The sequence below is a fragment of the Leptonychotes weddellii genome, chromosome 11 (assembly GCF_054177405.1).
Source record: "Leptonychotes weddellii isolate Sample4059 chromosome 11, ASM5417740v2, whole genome shotgun sequence".
In the NCBI taxonomy this organism is placed as follows: domain Eukaryota; kingdom Metazoa; phylum Chordata; class Mammalia; order Carnivora; family Phocidae; genus Leptonychotes; species Leptonychotes weddellii.
Genome location: NC_138379.1, coordinates 15,160,879 through 15,178,678, shown reverse-complemented (window position 1 = coordinate 15,178,678; position 17,800 = coordinate 15,160,879). Strand labels below are relative to the sequence as shown.

Genomic DNA, 17,800 nt, shown 5'->3' with positions numbered 1-17,800 from the left:
AGAACAGCAGCTACAGGTCTCTTAAAGCCTGCGCTTAAAAGCCCGAGAATGTCACTTCCGCCACATTCTCCCGGTCAGAGCAAGTCACAAGGCTAGCCCAGATTCAGGGGGGAAGAGAAATAGATTCTGCCTTTTGATTAGAAAAGTGGCATGCACATTCAAAGATGTGAAGAATTGTTGGCATCAGTCTTTGGAAATTGATCCACCACATTGACCCTTCTTTCCCTCGCTCCATATCTCCCTATGCTTTTCTACTTTCCTTCCATCTAAATGTGTCAATTTGTCACCTTATAAAACATCACTATATTTTATTTAAAGAGTAATCTAGCCTAATAGTCCTTGGCACCTTATTGATACTTTCCTAGTGATATTTTTACATTTTGCATTTTGTCATAGCTTTGTCTTACCTCCCTCAGTAGAATGTAAGTTCCCGTAAGGTGGAGTCTTTGCTTTCTTCCTCGTTTCTTGTACAGTGCGTGTTCGGTGCTCGCTCATCATAGGGTTGACTGAATAAGTGAATGAAAACAGATTTTAGGATAACCAAGAGCCAGTTTGTCCAGATGAAGCATCAGTTTATGTTAGGCAAGTGGTTTCTTTTTTAAAGACTTTTATTTATTTAGAGACTGGGGGGGGAGGGGCAGAGAGAGAGACTCTCAAGCAGACTCCCTGCAGAACGTGGAGCCCGTGGGGCTCGATCCCACTACCCTGAGATCATGACCTGAGCCGAAACCAACAGTCGGAAGCTCAACCGACTGAGCCACCCAGGTGCCCCATATGTTAGCCAAGTGTTTAAAAACAAAATAAAACAACTATCTTTATTCTACTTTTGACTTTCTTCCTTGGTCAGCGCCCCTCTTCCTAGGCCCCACGCATTTATGACTTATGCTTTCATTGAATATATATTTATAGGATATAGTTAAATTTATCAACATTTGTATTTAGTGTGTACAATATGAAATACTAAATATGGCATATAGCACACATTTAATACACAAATATATATTCGAATATATTTACAAGAAGGGTCAAAAATCCCTTTTCATTATTTCCTCAAACCGCTTCAGGGAAAGAAATAGGTATGCTGAGGGTCAGACAGTCCTTTCAGGGGTCACTTGCCACCCTGCCTGCTTCATTTTTCTTGTGTCTCCCCCTGGAACTAGGAGTGGGAGGAAGAGGCTGTCTGTGTCATTATGTGTGCGTCGGTCAAGTACAATATCCGGGGTCCTGCCCTCATCCCAAGAATGAAGACCAAGCACCGAATCTACTACATCACCCTCTTCTCCATCGTCCTGCTGGGCCTCATTGCCACCGGCATGTTTCAGTTCTGGCCCCATTCCATCGAGTCCTCCAGTGACTGGAACGTAGAGAAGCGCAGTGTCCGCGACGTGCCCGTGGTCAGGCTGCCGGCCGATAGTCCCAGCCCCGAGCGCGGCGATCTCAGCTGCAGAATGCACACGTGTTTTGATGTCTACCGCTGTGGCTTCAACCCAAAGAACAAAATCAAGGTGTATATCTACTCTCTGAAAAAGTATGTGGACGACGCTGGTGTCCCCGTCAGCAACACCATCTCCCGGGAGTATAACGAACTGCTCACGGCCATCTCAGACAGCGACTACTATACTGATGACATCACCCGGGCCTGCCTGTTTGTCCCATCCATCGACGTCCTTAACCAGAACACGCTCCGCATTAAGGAGACAGCACAGGCACTGGGCCAGCTCTCTAGGTGTGTAGCATGTTTACAGACGGGAGTCAGGGCCTTGGGGGAGCTGGAGGGAGGGGCGGGGAGAGGGGATGGGCCTCCTCTTGAGCTGGCCTCCAGCTGCTGTCTCTTTCCTCGTGGGAGGGCATGTGTATGAGTGACCGACTTGGAGCGTGAAGCTGGTGCCGGAAGCACCTCGCCTCTGTACCGGTGAAAAGCCGTCAGCCAGCCGACCTATTGCTGTGGGCTCCCACCTGCATGGAGTTTAAAACCTCGGGATGGCTCATCCTCCCATAGCTTTCCTGTTATATTGAAATCTCCCCCCACCCCTTACTACTTATGTAATATATTAGCATGTTCACTGTAAAAGGTCTGGGAATATAAGTAAGCAAAAAGAAGCATGTAAGATTCGTTCCATGATGCCACCTCAATGATGTTACTTCCCAGTCATTTTTGTATAAAAAATATACACGTACGCATGTGTATATACATTTTTGTATGAAGTAGGCATATGCACGTGTACACGTTTCGTCAGAAATGGGATTACACAATTCTATACTCTTGTGCTGCCCTTTTTCCTTAATACGTTGTGAATGTATTTCCAGATAGCTTCATGTTCGTTTACTATATAATTTTAAGGGTTGTACAGCCTTCCATTTTATGCATGTTCCATGATGTACTTAACCAGCCTTCTATATTCCTTTTTTGTTTCTTTAACCAAATGGTGAACATTCAGATCGTTTTTGGGTTGTCATTATCGTAGGCACACCTGTAGTGGCCAAGCTCGAAGTACACATCTACCTGTTTTTTTTCCGAGGAGCCAGCCTAGTGTCTGATGTACTCTTGGGATTTCTAGGAATTCACTTGGCACCCCGGAGAAGTAGCCCTAGTTGGGGTTGGGGATACTTGCTGCTTGTCATCCCAGTAACTGATTCTTGTTTCTGTTCCTTCGTAGTTGACATGTAAATTCAACTACATGTACATGTTTCATTTCTTAATAGGTGGGATCGAGGTACAAACCACCTGCTGTTCAACATGTTGCCTGGAGGTCCCCCAGATTATAACACGGCTCTGGATGTCCCCAGAGACAGGTAAGTGTATTTGGGGTTATCCCAGTGATGGGTTTCTGAGGGTTAAGGAAATGCAAGACCCTTTCTTTCATGTGAAGTCCTATTTCCAAGGCTAGTGGGGCAGACTATGTAATCAGAATTGTTTGTCAAAATAAAACATTGTCCTAGGCATTTCCCTCCTTGAGACATAGATGTAGTGAGACTGGACCTGCTTAAATCTGTTATGGAGAACCGACTAGAACTTACGTTATAGCAAAGCATTTCATTTTTTTTTAAAGATTTTATTTACTTGTCAGAGAGAGACAGACACAGAGAGAGCACAGGCAGAGGGAGCCGCAGGCAGAGGGAGAAGCAGGCTCCCCGCTCAGCAAGGAGCCCGATGCGGGACTTGATCCCAGGACCCTGGGATCATGACCCGAGCCAAAGGCAGACACTTAACTAACTGAGCCACCCAGGCGTCCCTAGCATAGCGTTTTAAAAAACGATCTTTTTTTCTCAGTCTGAGTTTTGCTCTCCTTAATGCAGCACCCCCAACCCCAAGGCCCGTTTCATGCCTGGCTTGTGTCGGCTCTGTCCGAATTTGGGAGCATTTGTGAAAAGTAGAGCCGCAGATTGCTGTGGGAAGGGGGCACGGAGGTGTGAAAGTGACACCTAGAGCCTGTCATGTCAGGGGAACGAGAGCACTCTGGTTCATTTACTCTCCATTGCCTCGGTCAGTGGGGTCTTTCCTTCTGTCCTCCCATCCCTCCTGGCCCCCACCCACTTCTTTCCTTCCTCTCTTCCTAATGAAACCTTCCAAACAGCACGTGTGGTGTGGGGTGGTTGGGATTGCAGGATTATGATTGAGTCTGCTCACTCTGTTAATCAGCCCTTTTCCACATCGACTGAACTGCTTGGGCTGAAGGCTTCCCAGAAGGCTCAGGGATGGGGTACCGTGTGAGGTTCCTTTCCTAGTACTGGGTTCAAGGCTTTGAGGACAGCAGAAAAGTGAGGTCCATGGTAGGGGTCCCGGGCAATACTCAAGGTACAGCAGTGTTGTGAGTTGACATCAGAACTCACTCATAAGTCATTTTATTACAGTTGATGTTTCACTCGTAAAATCACTGTTACGGGTTAAAGGGTAGCCCGAGGCCAGTGGTGTTCTCAGCTCGCTAAAGGCTGACACCAGCATTTATGAAAATCTGCGCTTGGGACTACTTTTCCCTGGATGATTAAATCCAAGCCTCTTTACCTTAAGTGGTTATTATGTAGGGTCATTGTTGTGTTTCTATCTGGAAATACAACTACCACTAGAAGAGACCTACACTCCAGGACCCCCCTCTCACCTTTGGTGTAGAAAGCGTTTTGGTCCATAGAGGGCAGTCAGGCTACACAAATTCTATAGAACCCAGCTAAACACAAGGGGAGCCCTGGTGTGGCTGTCAGCCTCAGCGTTCCTGAGTGGGCTACTGTTTTATGGATTTGGTTGCTCTGGGAAAGTGAAATACTTTAGGGAACAGAGAAGGGAAGAAAAAGCTGTTAGGAATGCTGTGTCTTCACCTGCTGTTCTGGGTTTATTTTGAGAAGGGCTTATTTCTGTTTGGGACATTTCACTTTTTGCTGACATTTTGGTATATGTATTTGCATGGGAGAAGGATTTTATTTTTATCAAGTGCACATGTTAAATGGGGTTTCACTTCTCTGCGGGGAAGTGTCAAGTAGTCAAGAAGAAGTTTGAGTTCTTGCTAGTGCTTAGGTGTTAAGGATCAGGAGGGTTAAATCTTTTTCCCTGTGGATGTATTTTTGTAAGTGATTATAGGCAATCCTATAGCAAGTAATGAATCACTGTGTTCCTTCTTTATCTGTGCATGTGGGAAATTTCATTTTGAAACCTAGGTGGTCTTCTGGTTGGAAGGAAGAGTAGATTTTTTGTGAGTTTTTCTTATCATTTGTCCTTGTTCCTGGATTCAGAGGAGGCAAGAACCATGAGGACAGAATGGTTTTAGCAAGAGCTGCATATCAGATTATTTGGAAGTTAGAAAGCAGACAGGCTAGATTAGACTGTGTTAAGGGCTGAAATCTAAGGTCATAGGTGAGATTGCTTGAGAATGATTTTACTCGGGGAAATGTAAGGACCAGGACAGAAGGAAATGTCTGCTCAGCATATATATCTTTTGTGCTGCTTAAATCTGTTTTTATTTCTCTTCCAATTTTTAAAAATCCTACACATGCTGCGGGTATACTTTCTTTGTACAAGATTGCAACAATGTGCAAGCATATAAAGAGTAAAATATAAACATATGCTTCAAATCCTCCTCTATTTTCCTTCCCTTACTGAAAGGTAGTCATTGTCCTCAAATACTCTGTATTTTTCTAGCCTTTTTTCCTATGGATTTATACACAACATGTATAAATATGTGCATGTGCATGTCTGTGTGTGTATATATATATGTATACACACACACACACAGACCCATTTTAAGTGGGAGCAAATTATACCTCTTCAGTGCCTTACTTTACCAATCTTTGTTTTCTCATATATGTTCTGTAATACTCTTACTATGCTGGATTGTTATTGTTTCTTTGCACATCTCTCACAGATTTCTACTTCGTGTGGGTTTTATTTACCTTGTTATAGAAAATTTCAAACCTGTATAAAAGAAGAGATTAGTATGGCTAACTCATGCCCCTCTGTCAGCTTTGGTAATTATCAACTCAGGCTGGTCTCCATTAGTTTGTACTCCTACCCACCCCCTACCAGGTTATCTAGAAGCAAATTCCAGATGTTATATCATTACCTCTGTAATTATTTCCGTTTGAATCTCTCCACGATAAAGGATTTTTAAAAATACAACTATAGTACTATTTTCACATCTAAAAATTTAATAGGAATCTAATATCGTCAAATATCTAGCCATTGTTCAGATTTACTTGTCTCATACATATTTTTTAAATAGTTTGTTTGATTCAGTAAACAAATAAGGATGATTAATAGAATTGGTCAGCTTTTTTTTTTTTGCGAAATTTGAAGCTTTATATTTGAGGAATTTGCAAGCCTGATTGCATGCATGTTTCAAAAGAAAGCAAAGGATGCGCTTGCAGACGAACTGTGTTTAGGCCCTGTGGACACTCAGATGGGAGGAGGACTGGGAGAACATCTGAGGACAGACCGGAGCAGGGATGGTGGAGTGTGTGAGGCCTGCAGAGGGCTCTATGACAGAGGACGTGTCCTAGCGTCAGGAAGGCCTGCAACGTGCTAAAAATGCTGCAGGACACTTCGAGTGACGTGATGCTTGACCTGGCATAAGTCTGATCATCAGGTTAATGCTTTTTTAGCTGCAAGTTTTCTATTCAGTCTCTTGTAGCTTTGGAACTGATCTCTGATTTGGGGATACATAATAGGAAAGCAGAATGTGCTTTTCAGAAATGCACTTTTCACTCAATGCAAAACGTGTTCTGTAGAGCAAGGGAAGCTCACGCTATTGTCTCCATTATCATGGTGTGGAGTCCTTGGCAGAAGAAGATACAGGGACTTGAAGTCGAAGTCTTATCAGTAGCAGGGCCAGTGTGAGGTCTGTTTGACTGCAGTCCTGGCCCTTGCGGAGGTCACAAGTAGAGATCTCGAGTGTATGATCTGTGACGTAGGACCTGCTTCCGAGTGCATGCTTTCCCCTACCAGTGCATAACCCGCACCCTACTATCCTGGAACAGAGTAACAACAGTTGGGGCCCCAGGGACAGAATTACAGTACAAGTTGGTGTGATACACACCTGCTTCCTTTCTTGCCCCTTGCTCGTTCCCCTTTCCTTTGGGACTGTGAGTGTAATCACCTAATCACCCACCACCCTGGCTTACCTGAATTGCCTGGTGTCTCTATATTGGATCCATGTTTGTTTCTCTGCACAGAGGTCACAGGGTCCCCTGCAGTCTGCCTGCTGTCATGGCATCGGCCCAGATTCATGGTGGATGGATTCACTGCTAAATGCTGATCAGGAAAAATAAGACCGTATGTTGGTACTAAGGATAGTCAGTAAGTTTTACAGAGTAGACTGGCAGCTGGAGAGGTTTTTAGCCTGCACATTACCTCACTAACCAATTCTTGGTCTCATAACGCTTAAAGAAACAGATTGGGTTTTCCAGGGGTGGTTGGAAAATCTTTGAACTTCAACTGGTCATGTTCGAAGGGAATGTAGGTTGTCATCAGGGCAGGGCGAGGATTGGTAGCAATCAATATTGCAAAAAATGTGGTTTCTCGGTTGAGACATTTTGGCTCAGACAGTGCGATGCGTGAAACTGGCAAAACTCTGCCCCAGTAAGTGATTTTGATGGATTTGGGGCCCCAGGGATAGAATAACAGTAAAAGTTGGTGTGATCTACACCTGCTTCCTTTTTCTGATGAAGTGTCACTGTACTGTTTGCTGGATCCAATTAAAACAGTATGTTCACAGCTTTCTAATTAAGGAGAAGAAAAGCTAGTGCGTGCAAAGTGCAGGTGAAGCACTAACAGTCCAATTGTGGATTCATGCTTCCGGTACGGGGACTGAGTAACTGCAATGCAGGCGAGAGCTGGTGGAGACCACACGATCCACCCGCAGCTCTGGGACAACACAGAGGGACCTGCCAGGGCGGGCACTGCAGAGAGGCTGGGGCGTGCGCAGCACGGGATGAGATACTTTGCTGTCCCCACTGCTTTCTGTGCCCATTGTCACCTAAGATTCGGGCCAGAGGGTCGGTGAGCGACTGTCTCAGCAGGCTTCCCGTGCAGACCTGTTGTCTGTTCTTGCTGGTTTGAGTGTTGCGGAACGAGGTAGGACTGTGGGGAGAGGTGAATGGAATCTGAATAAGGTAGCAGAGGGGCTGTTCACAGGGTGGCCTCTGGGCTGTGATGTGTTTTAAAAAAAATGGAAAAGAAGGAAAGACCACTTAGGACCCCAGAAGAAGGCTGCTAACTCAGGGATCAATGTCCAGGAGGTATGACTGTGAAACATTGAGCACAGTGTCTTCAGAGACAAGTGACTCAGGAAACAGGCCTTTGTTGATATTATTATTGACCCAGTTACTCCTATCCCTTCCCACAGAGCTTATCAGAATGAAGACCTTTCTTTCTCATTGTTTGACAAAATCCTTTGCTTTCAGGGCTCTGTTGGCTGGTGGTGGCTTTTCTACGTGGACTTACCGGCAAGGCTATGATGTCAGCATTCCTGTCTACAGTCCACTGTCAGCGGAGGTGGACCTTCCGGAGAAGGGACCAGGGTAAGGGGCATTCAGCTCAGCCAGGTGTGCTGTGAGATGCTGATGAGGTTCTGCATGCTGGGTGTCCCAGGAACTGAAGCCTTGGTGACGGGCCAGGGGCTGGGAGTCTGCCATCTTCCCCACCCCACCCCACCCCTGTTTATCCTTCAGTTTTCTCTGGCTCAGTGAATGTATAGTGCTGTCTACCCAGCTTTCCAGATCTGGAATCCCTTTGGTGTCCTTAATTCCTTCCTCTCCCTTACTTCCTGTACCAGAAGAGTAAGTCCTGTTGATTGTCCCTCCTGAATATTTCTTAGATCTGCCTACTTTTCCATCTCCTCTGCCCACCCCCCACTGCCCCCCGCATACCAGCTTACTATCATCTCTCCCTTGGATCCTGGAAATGGGCCCCTGTTGGGTTTCCTTGCCTCTAGTCTTGCTGCCCCACAACCTGATTGTTAGTGATTTCCCATTTCCCTTCGGATAAAGCCCAAACCCCTTAAAATGTCTTTCACGACCCTCTGGCACGTGACTACTCTTTCCATCTCTAGGTTGTTTTTTTTTTTTTTTCCCCTTTTAGTTTTTAGAATGAGCATTGCTCTTTCAATTTTTTGCGGGGGCTGCAAATACTTTCCATGGTCTGGAAGTCTTCTTCCTCATTTTCATCAGACTGATGACCTGCTTGTCCTTTAGGTTTGAACTCGAGTATCTCTCACTCTAGGGGCACTTTCCTAGGCCCCCGGAGTGGTTCTTCTGTTTTATGCCCCCATAGCAGCCTCCACTTCTCCTACTGTACCAGTCACTGGGCTGTGTTGTTATGACTTGCTCACAGCTTCTCTGCTTGGGATTGTGGATTTTGCAGTGAGGCTGGTGCCAGGTCTGTTTTTCTGTTTTATTTATTTATTTATTTTAAGATTTTATTTATTTATTTGAGAGAGAGAGAGACAGCACGAGCAGGAGTAGGGGCAGAGGGAGAGGGAGAAGGAGACTCCCCGCTGAGCAGGGAACTCAACGCAGGACTCGATCTCAGGACCCTGGGATCACGACCTGAGCTGAAGGCAGACACTTTACTGACTAAGCCACCCAGGTGCCCCCCAGGTCTGTTTTTTAACTGCCATGTTCGCTGTGCCTGTCGCATATGGGTTCATATTGTTGACATGTGAGTGAATAAACGAGAAGAGCTGACAGCTTGGATGTGCAGGGCATTTTGTCTAGCCTTTTTTGATGTAGTCTGTTTAAAATTGTGCTAATTCACAGTGAGAATCTCAATAAACTTTAAACAAATGTGATGATAATGGTAGTATTCTTGTGTGCCATGTGCTCACTTATGAAGATGACTGATTTGTATATTGCCACACTAGAAATATCGTAGAGGGTGAGATTTAAAAATCCGCACATAGGATTTGGTCTCAGAAATGAGTCTTAAGGAAATAGTTTGCAAAGCATCCCAAACTTCCCCTTGGATGCCTTTATGGATTCTTTGAGAAATCAGAGTGTGTTGTACTTTGTAGCCTGGTGACCAAATTCTGGAACTTATTTTAGATGTAGCAGATTTTGTTATTTAGATAAGGGGAGATTGAAACATTTTTCTGCCGTTAGGCAAATACAAAGAGAGACTGAATAGTTCATGAACTTACTGCCTAGGTCAACTTTCTGGATTTTTCTGTTAATGGACTCCCAGAGTTGACTTTTTCTTTTGTTATTTTGTTATTTTTTAAATTGAGATATAATTGATTTACCATAAAATTTACTCTTTCAAAGTATATACTCCAGTGGGTTCATTTATTTTTTATTTTTTAAAGATTTACTTATTTATTTTAGGAAGAGAGAGAGAGAGAGAGCCGTTTCTGTGTCGTCTTTGGAGAAATGTCTGTTCATGTCTTCTATCCATTTCTTGACTGGATTTTTTGTTTTTTGGGTGTTGAGTTTGATAAGTTCTTTATAGATTTTGGATACTAACCCTTTATTGGATATGTTGTTTGCAAATATCTTCTCCCATTCTATAGGTTGCTTTTAGTTTGTTGATTGTTTCCTTCGCTGTGCAGAAGCTTTTTATCTTGATGAAGGCCCAGTAGCTCATTTTTGCTTTTGTTTCCCTTGCCTCCGATGACGTGTCCAGTAAGAAGTTGCTATGGCCAAGATCTAAGAGTTTGCTGCCTGTGTTCTCCTCTAGGATTTTGATAGATTCCTGTCTGACATTTAGGTCTTTCATCCATTTTGAATTTATTTTTGTGTATGGTGTAAGAAAGCGGTCCAGTTTCATTCTTCTGCATGTTGCTGTACAGTTTTCCCAACACCGTTTGTTGAAGAGACTGTCTTTTCCATTGGATATTCTTTTCTGCTTTTCAAGGATGAGTTGGCCATAGAGTTGTGGGTCCATTTCTGGGTTTTCTATTCTGTTCCACTGATCTGTGTGTCTGTTTTTTGTGCCAGTACCATACTGTCTTGGTGACTACAGCTTTGTAATAGAGCTTAAAGTCCAGAATTGTGATGCCTCCAGTTTTGTTTTTCTTTTTCAGGTTGCTTTGGCTATTTGTCATCTACCCATTTTTTTTTTCATATTGGGTTTTGTTTTTGTTGAGTTCTAAGGATTCTTTATATATTTTACTTACTAGATGCATATCAGATATATGATTTGCAGATATTTTCTCCCATCCTGTAGGTTGTCTTTTCACTATCTTGATGGTGTCCTTTGATGCACAAAAGTTTCTTCTTTTGATGAAGTCTGATTTATCTATTTTTCCTTTGGCTGCTTGTACTTTGGGTGTCATACATAAGAAATCCTTGACTAATCCAAGATCACAAAATTTAAACCTGTGGTTTCTTAGAATTTTATAATTTTAGCTCTTACATTTTGGTTTTTGGTCTATTTTGAGTTGATTTTTATTTATTTATTTTATTTTATTTTATTTATTTATTTGAGACAGAGAGAATGAGATACAGAGAGCATGAGAGGGAGGAGGGTCAGAGGGAGAAGCAGACTCCCCGCCGAGCAGGGAGCCTGATGCGGGATTCGATCCAGGGACTCCAGGATCATGACCTGAGCCGAAGGCAGTCGCTTAACCAACTGAGCCACCCAGGCACCCTGATTTTTATTTTTATTTATTTTTAATTTTTTAATTTTTTTTTTATTTATTTGACAGAGAGAGACACAGCAGAACGGGAACACAAGCAGGGGGAGTGGGAGAGGGAGAAGCAGGCTTCCCGCAGAGCAGGGAGCCCGATGCAGGGCTCGATCCCAGGACCCTGGGATCATGACCTGAGTCGAAGGCAGACGCTTAACGACTGAGCCACCCAGGTGCCCCTTGAGTTGATTTTTAAAAAAAATTTATTTATTTTAGAAAAAGAGAGAACAGGAGTCGGGGGAGGGCAGAGGGAGAAGAGACTCTTCAGGCAGACTCCCTGCTGACACAGAGCCTGATGTGGGGCTCGAGCTCACAACCCATGAAATTGTGACCTGAGCCGAAACCAATAGTTGGACACTTAACCAACTGAGCGATCCAGGCACCCCTGTTTTGAGTTAATTTTAATATATGGTGTGAGGTAGGGGTCTAACTTCATTCTTTTACATGTGGATATCCAGTTGTCTTAGCAACACTTGTTGAAAAGACTTTTCTTTTCCCATTGAATGATGTTGGCATTCTTGTTGAAAATCAACTGGCCATAGGTATTTAGGCTTATTTCTGGACTCCCAATTCTGTTCCATTGGTCAATATGTCTATCCTTATGCCAGTACCACGCTGTCTTTTTTTTTTTTTTTTTTTAAAGATTTTATTTATTTATTTGATGGAGAGAGAGACAGCGAGAGAGGGAACACAAGCAGGGGGAGTGGGAGAGGGAGAAGCAGGCTTCCCGCAGAGACGGGAGCCTGATGCAGGGCTCAATCCCAGGACCCTGGGATCATGACCTGAGCCAAAGGCAGATGCTTAACAACTGAGCCACCCAGGCGCCCCCCTGCTGTCTTGATGACTGTAGTTTTATAGTAAGTTTTGAAATTTGGTAATGTGTGTCCTCCAACTTTGTTCTTTTTTTAAGGTTTTGTTTTTTGTTTGTTTTGGTCTATTCAAGGTCCCTTGCATCTTGATTACTTTTTAAATAATGCAACTTGAATAAGTACAGATAAAAAACAATTTAAACTCTTTGTGCTTATAGGACTTCAAAATTAAAACAGATTTACAAATTAAATGCAAACAAATCTACAAAACTAATAATATTCACATTAACAATATAGCTGAGGCTTTTTCTTTGAAACTGGATTGTGTCTTTTAAGGTGAGTGTAAAGTTAATTAAGGTTTTGGGGGTTTGGCATGCCTATGGGGTTTGCCAGTGGGGTGATGATATACTTCTCTCTACCACTTTTTCTGTTTGAATGACTAGGAAGCTTCCCTTTGGCATATTGTGACATCATTTATCTTCATCTGGTACAGATGCCTGATTCATATTTCTCCTCACCATTTTGTTATGACAATCTTAAAGCCAGGCAGCAGTGTTTAAAAAATTTGACAGCATAGTGAATATGTGTATGCCCATCACTTAGGTTCTGCAATTAGCATTTTACTGTACTTACACATGATTTACATTTTAAGTCTTCCTCTCTTCCTATTAGCCCACTAAATACAAACTTGGACATTGAAAAACTCTTAGCAGTATTTATCATTAAATATGAGCTAATTTTTTTTGATCATCATCAAGATGAAAATACAAAATAATTCTTACAGAGGAGACTGGAGAAAAGGATATGGTTCAATGCTGTGTTTTTTTAATTAAAATTTTTAAAATTTAAATTCAATTAATTAACATACAGTGTATTATTAGTTTCAGAAGTAGAGTTCAGTGATTCATCAGCCTTACACAATTCACAGCACTCACCATAACACATACCCTCCCCAATGTCCATCACCCAGCCACCCCATCTCTCCCACCCTCCTCCACTCCAGCAACAGTTTGTTTCCTATAGTTAAGAGTCTCTTATGGTTTGTCTCCCTCTCTGATTTCGTCTTGTTTTATTTTTCCCTCCCTTCCCCTATGCTCCTCTGTTTTGTTTCTTAAATTCCACATATGAGTGAGATCATATAATTTTCTTTCTCTGATTGACTTACTTCATTCAGTGTAATACCTTCTGGTTCCATCCATTTGTTGCAAATGGAAGGATTTCATTTTTTTGATGGCTGAGTAATATTCCATTCTCTGTATATACCACATCTTCTTTATCCATTCATCTGTCGAGGGACATCCAGGCTCTTTCCATAGTTTGACTATTGTAGACATTGCTGCTATAAACATTGGGGTACATGTGCCCCTTCAAATCAGTATTTTTGTATCCTTTGGATAAAATACCCAGTAGTGCAATTGCTCTATTTTCAACTTTTTGAGGAACCTCCATACTGTTTTCCAGAGTGGCTGTACCAGCTTGCATTCCCAGCAACAGTGTAGGAGGGTACCCCTTTCTCTGCATCCTCACCAACATTTGTTGTTTCCTCACTTGTTAATTTTAGCCCCAGTGCTGTTTTGAGACTAGATTTCTGTAATGAGAAAGGGTGATCTGTGTGAGTGTGCCCAGCTGGTACCCTTTGGGGTGGTACAAGTTTCTGTCACATATCTAGGATCTTAATTTGGCATATTTACATAGCATTAGATATAATAGATATTATAATGTAATATAAATACATTATAATAGATATTATAAAACTGTAATAGTGGAGAAAAGTCAAACTTAGAAAAAAGATTTTATTTCTCTACTTGCTGCTTCTGTGAACATTTACTTAAATTTAAATCAGTTGTGTGATTTTTGAAAGTTGTTTTTTAACCTTTTGCTTTTTTTTCCCCCGAAGTTGTTCTGGAAATTGTTTAATTCAGTTCACTGCAGTTCAGATCAACCCTTTATTGAAGGCCTGTTTGGACTAAGCCTAGCTAGGCTGGTGGTTCTCAACACGGGAGGGGGTTGATTTTGTCTCCCCAGGGACATTTGGCAATATACGGAGCCTTTTTTGACTGTTGTGAGTTAGGGGGTGTGTGTGTGTGTGTCAGGTCCCCAAGACCACCTCCAGTTTCGATGATTTGCCAAGAAGCTCAGGACTCAGTATATAGTCACACTCATGGCTATGATTTATTGTCGCAAAAGGAGACAAAGCACAGTCAGCAAAGGGAAAAGGTACACGGGGTGAAGTCCAAGGAAACTGGGCGCAGGCATCAAAGGTCCTGTCCCAGTGACGTCACACAGTCACACAGGATGTGCTTAATTCCCCCAGCAGCGAGTGGTGACAACATGCATGAAATATTGCTTACCAGGGGACTCGTTAGAGACTCTGTGCCCCCGTTTTCATCGGGAGCTAATCACGTGCACAGGCTCTGCTGGGCATGTGTCAACATTTCAGATTTCCAGGAGGAAAGTGAGTGTTCAACATAAGCCATATTGTTTGTACAGACAGTTTGGGCACAGGAAGCCACTCTTACCAGTTCTGGGGAGGCTAGGAACTCCCCTAAAACTGAAGTTCCCATACGCCAGCCAAGAGCCAGCCTCTCAGAGGAGAGCGGTCAGACCTGGTGTGTTCGCTCTGTTCTGCACGGGGTGCTCCTGGCATCTAGAGGGTGGAGGCCAGGGGTGCCACGAAACCTCTGCAGTGCCCAGGGCACAACAGAGAATTGTGGGCTCCCCATGGCCTCAGTGCTACGGGGGAGGGAAGGGGGAGGGTCAGGGCTGTCTCTTCAGCTTGGCTGCCTCTGGGCCTTTCTTTCTTAAGAGTGCTTGAACTCTACCCCCTTTCTTATCTAATCTCTCTAGTATAATCTAGCTCTCTTGTGTTGCTTCAGAACTCTTCCTTCCCTTCAGGTTTGGCCTAGGGAAAATACCTACTGAAAAGAAAAGATTCAGTAAAACAGAGAAGAACAAACCGCCTCTGAACAGTAAAAATTATTTTCAGGCAGTTTCTTTTAAAGATTTAAACTGCCATAGTGGTGGTATTTTCTTAGTAACTTAATCTCCCTAGTTTTTATGTATAATTAGCCTGAAATGAAGATCTCTAGCTAGATCACTTAAGGTCTCAGGCTCTGAGGTTCTGCGTCCAATAACTAGCCAGAGGAAGAGTCAGCCTACCAGGACGGGGAAGACAGCTAAAGGCTGCCTGGGGCGCCATGCTCCCTCTGCTGGCCAGTTGGTGGATTTCTACAACTCAGCTGGACCCACACTCCACTTCCCTCCAGCCTGCAGTTTGGCCCTGAAGTTTTGGTGTTTCTCTTATAAGCAACACTCCCTTCTCTCTAACAGAAACAAAAAAACAAGAAGAAGAAGAAGAAGAAGAAAAAAAAGGGCAAAAACAGACTCCAGACTCCTGACCCTTTCCAGGGACTTGGGAGGAGGCCGGGTGGGTGACCTGATGGCCGTGCTTTGGATTTGTTGCGCTTTGTGAGAGTTGCTTTGTGAGGGAATTCCCACATCTCTTGAGGGCTACAGAGAGTAGTGAGAGCTTGGTTTTTATTTTTATCTTAAATCTCTCTCAATATTTTTTCAATGGGAAGCTGAGGGTTGTTGCTATTGATAGCTTGTTCTCACAGCTGTGCTGGTCTCAGCTGGAATTCTTGTCATTGTCTCTACGAGGAACTAAATTGGGAGTTTACCACTGTTCCTATTGAGGGAGACTTCAAGTTCTCAGCATGATTTTACTTAAACTTCGGTTTCAGCACTGCTGGGAGGAAACATGAAAGTCCTAGCTAGTAATTTTAGTCCTTAAAAGAAAAACAAATCCACCTTACAATTTTGTTTGCTTAAAGCTAAAATGGGCACACTCCATCAGCCATCTGTCAGGTCAGGGAGAACCAGCATGCAAGCAGGGGGAATGTTTCTAGACTCTTGTGCACATCTGCACATTTATGCTGAAAATGGAGTAATGGTAGAGTAGGGATCCAGGGATCCAGGGATCCTGGCGACCGAATATCTGAAATAGAACTTTGTTTCTCAACAGTGAAACTCGACCTGAGTCCTTTACTCAGGAGTTTCTTCGAGCATTGCACATGAACATCTGTATTTATTTCTGTATCTATGTAGATGGATAGTCTCTATATTATCTGTGTGCATTGAGAACCATGCATTCATATCACCATCTGCAAATCCATCCAGCACCACAGGAGCATTCTGGTTTTCTCCCTTTGCATATTTGTAGCTCTGTTCTCTGACAGTGAGAAATCTGGCTCCCATTTATCCTCAGTAGTTTTGCTTACTTGCTCAACCCTCTTGCACTGTGTTGCCCCTGCCTGCATTCAATCCCACTCAGACTCTGACTCCCCCACATTGTGCTCCTGCTGCTCACCACACTGGGGCATTGGTACCATTGCTCTCACCCTCCCCACGACACGGCATCTTTCTCAGCCTGTCCGGGCTCTGACACTCTGCCCTGGGATTCCCACATGACCTCCCAACTGCACTTGTTCTCCAGCATCCCACTGGGTTGCCATGCTACTTTTACACCTGCCCCCAGTGCCAAAACCTTGTGTACCCTTTCAGGGCTCTCACACCCTGCATTGGGCCAACTCCCAGATCTTTCCCAAGTAGAATCCTTCATCCTAGAAAGGCATCCACACTCTGGGTGGGCCATTTCTGTCCCCACCCACGCCATGCAGTACCACTCTTTTCTCTCTGGAACTCCAACACTCTGCGCCCTTCTGCGTGGACACCCTCCTGGGTACTGGCATGTCTGTTCTTATTCTAGACAGTGTAGAGCATCGCCAGTTTTATGGTTGCAGCTCTACTTAAACAGAAGGTTTCCAGAAACATCCAGCGAATACCAGTGCCCCATGAGATCCATCATAGAACCAATGTCTTAGGAATTGGAAAGACCTTTAAAGGTCATTCAGCCCTAACTTGACGCATGGCTGATTTCATTATAACTTGTTAATGAGAAGTTTTCTGATTTGAGATAAAAAATAAAAACCAAACCCAGTCTATTTCATTTCCAAATAGCTTTCATCGTTAAGGTGGTTTTAAACCCTGCTTGTCTTGTGAGTTTGCCTATAAGTCTTTCTCTTGTTTAAAGAGACAAGTTTGACTACAGAAATTTTTTTTTAATATTTTATTTATTTGATATAGAGAGACACAACGAGAGAGGGAACACAAGCAGGGGGAGTGGGAGAGGGAGAAGCAGTCTTCCTGCCGAGCAGGGAGCCCAATGTGGGACTCGATCCCAGGACCCTGGGATCATGACCTGAGCCGAAGGCAGACGCTTAACGACTGAGCCACCCGGCGCCCTGATTACAGAAATACTTTGAAGGGAGATGGTATTCGCTTCGAGATGATCTGCAAGTGCTCTTATGTGTGATCTTTCCATCACCAAGTCATCCCTCTGTAAATTAATGCTTTTACATAAGAAAAATTATTGAGGCTCAGGGCTGGGAATAGAATCCAAGAGTCTATTTCAGTGTCTAGAAGGACTGCTTTTAGCTATAAATATTCAGCATATTGTTCAGTAAATTGTAACTTAGGGGAAAGTTGCCCAGCATGAGAGGAACCCATCTGTACAGCTGATCCAAACTGACTCCCCGATGGGTTGCTACTCCATGTCTTTCTTATCTCCACTTACCTTTACCCCGTGGTCTGGGTCTGAATGACCCATCAAGGGCAGCTCTATCAAACAGACCTTTCCGCGGTGGGAGATCATCTGTATTTCTGCTGTTAGGTACCCCCTACCTTTCATATGGCCATTGAGAATTTGAAATGTGGGGGCTGGTGTGAGAGGAACTGAATTTTAAGTTTAATTTAAATGGCCTCATGTGGCTACTTGCTGTTAGACAGTGAGGTTTTGGGGAGTGTGCACATCCCTTTCTTTCT

General features: G+C 43.6%; 1 protein-coding gene across 3 annotated transcripts in view; it reads left to right on the top strand.

The window, feature by feature from the left end:
* Positions 1 to 17,800, top strand: part of EXT2 (exostosin glycosyltransferase 2) — a 133,625-nt gene that overhangs the window by 8,363 nt on the left and 107,462 nt on the right. For all 3 annotated transcript variants that reach the window (XM_081798285.1, XM_081798286.1, XM_081798284.1), the window contains 3 exons: positions 1,161 to 1,726; positions 2,704 to 2,793; positions 7,888 to 8,004. In XM_081798285.1, the coding sequence (XP_081654411.1) occupies positions 1,191 to 1,726; positions 2,704 to 2,793; positions 7,888 to 8,004 (743 nt within the window). In that variant the 5' untranslated portion in view covers positions 1,161 to 1,190. Of the gene's footprint in view, positions 1 to 1,160; positions 1,727 to 2,703; positions 2,794 to 7,887; positions 8,005 to 17,800 lie in introns of those variants that run through there.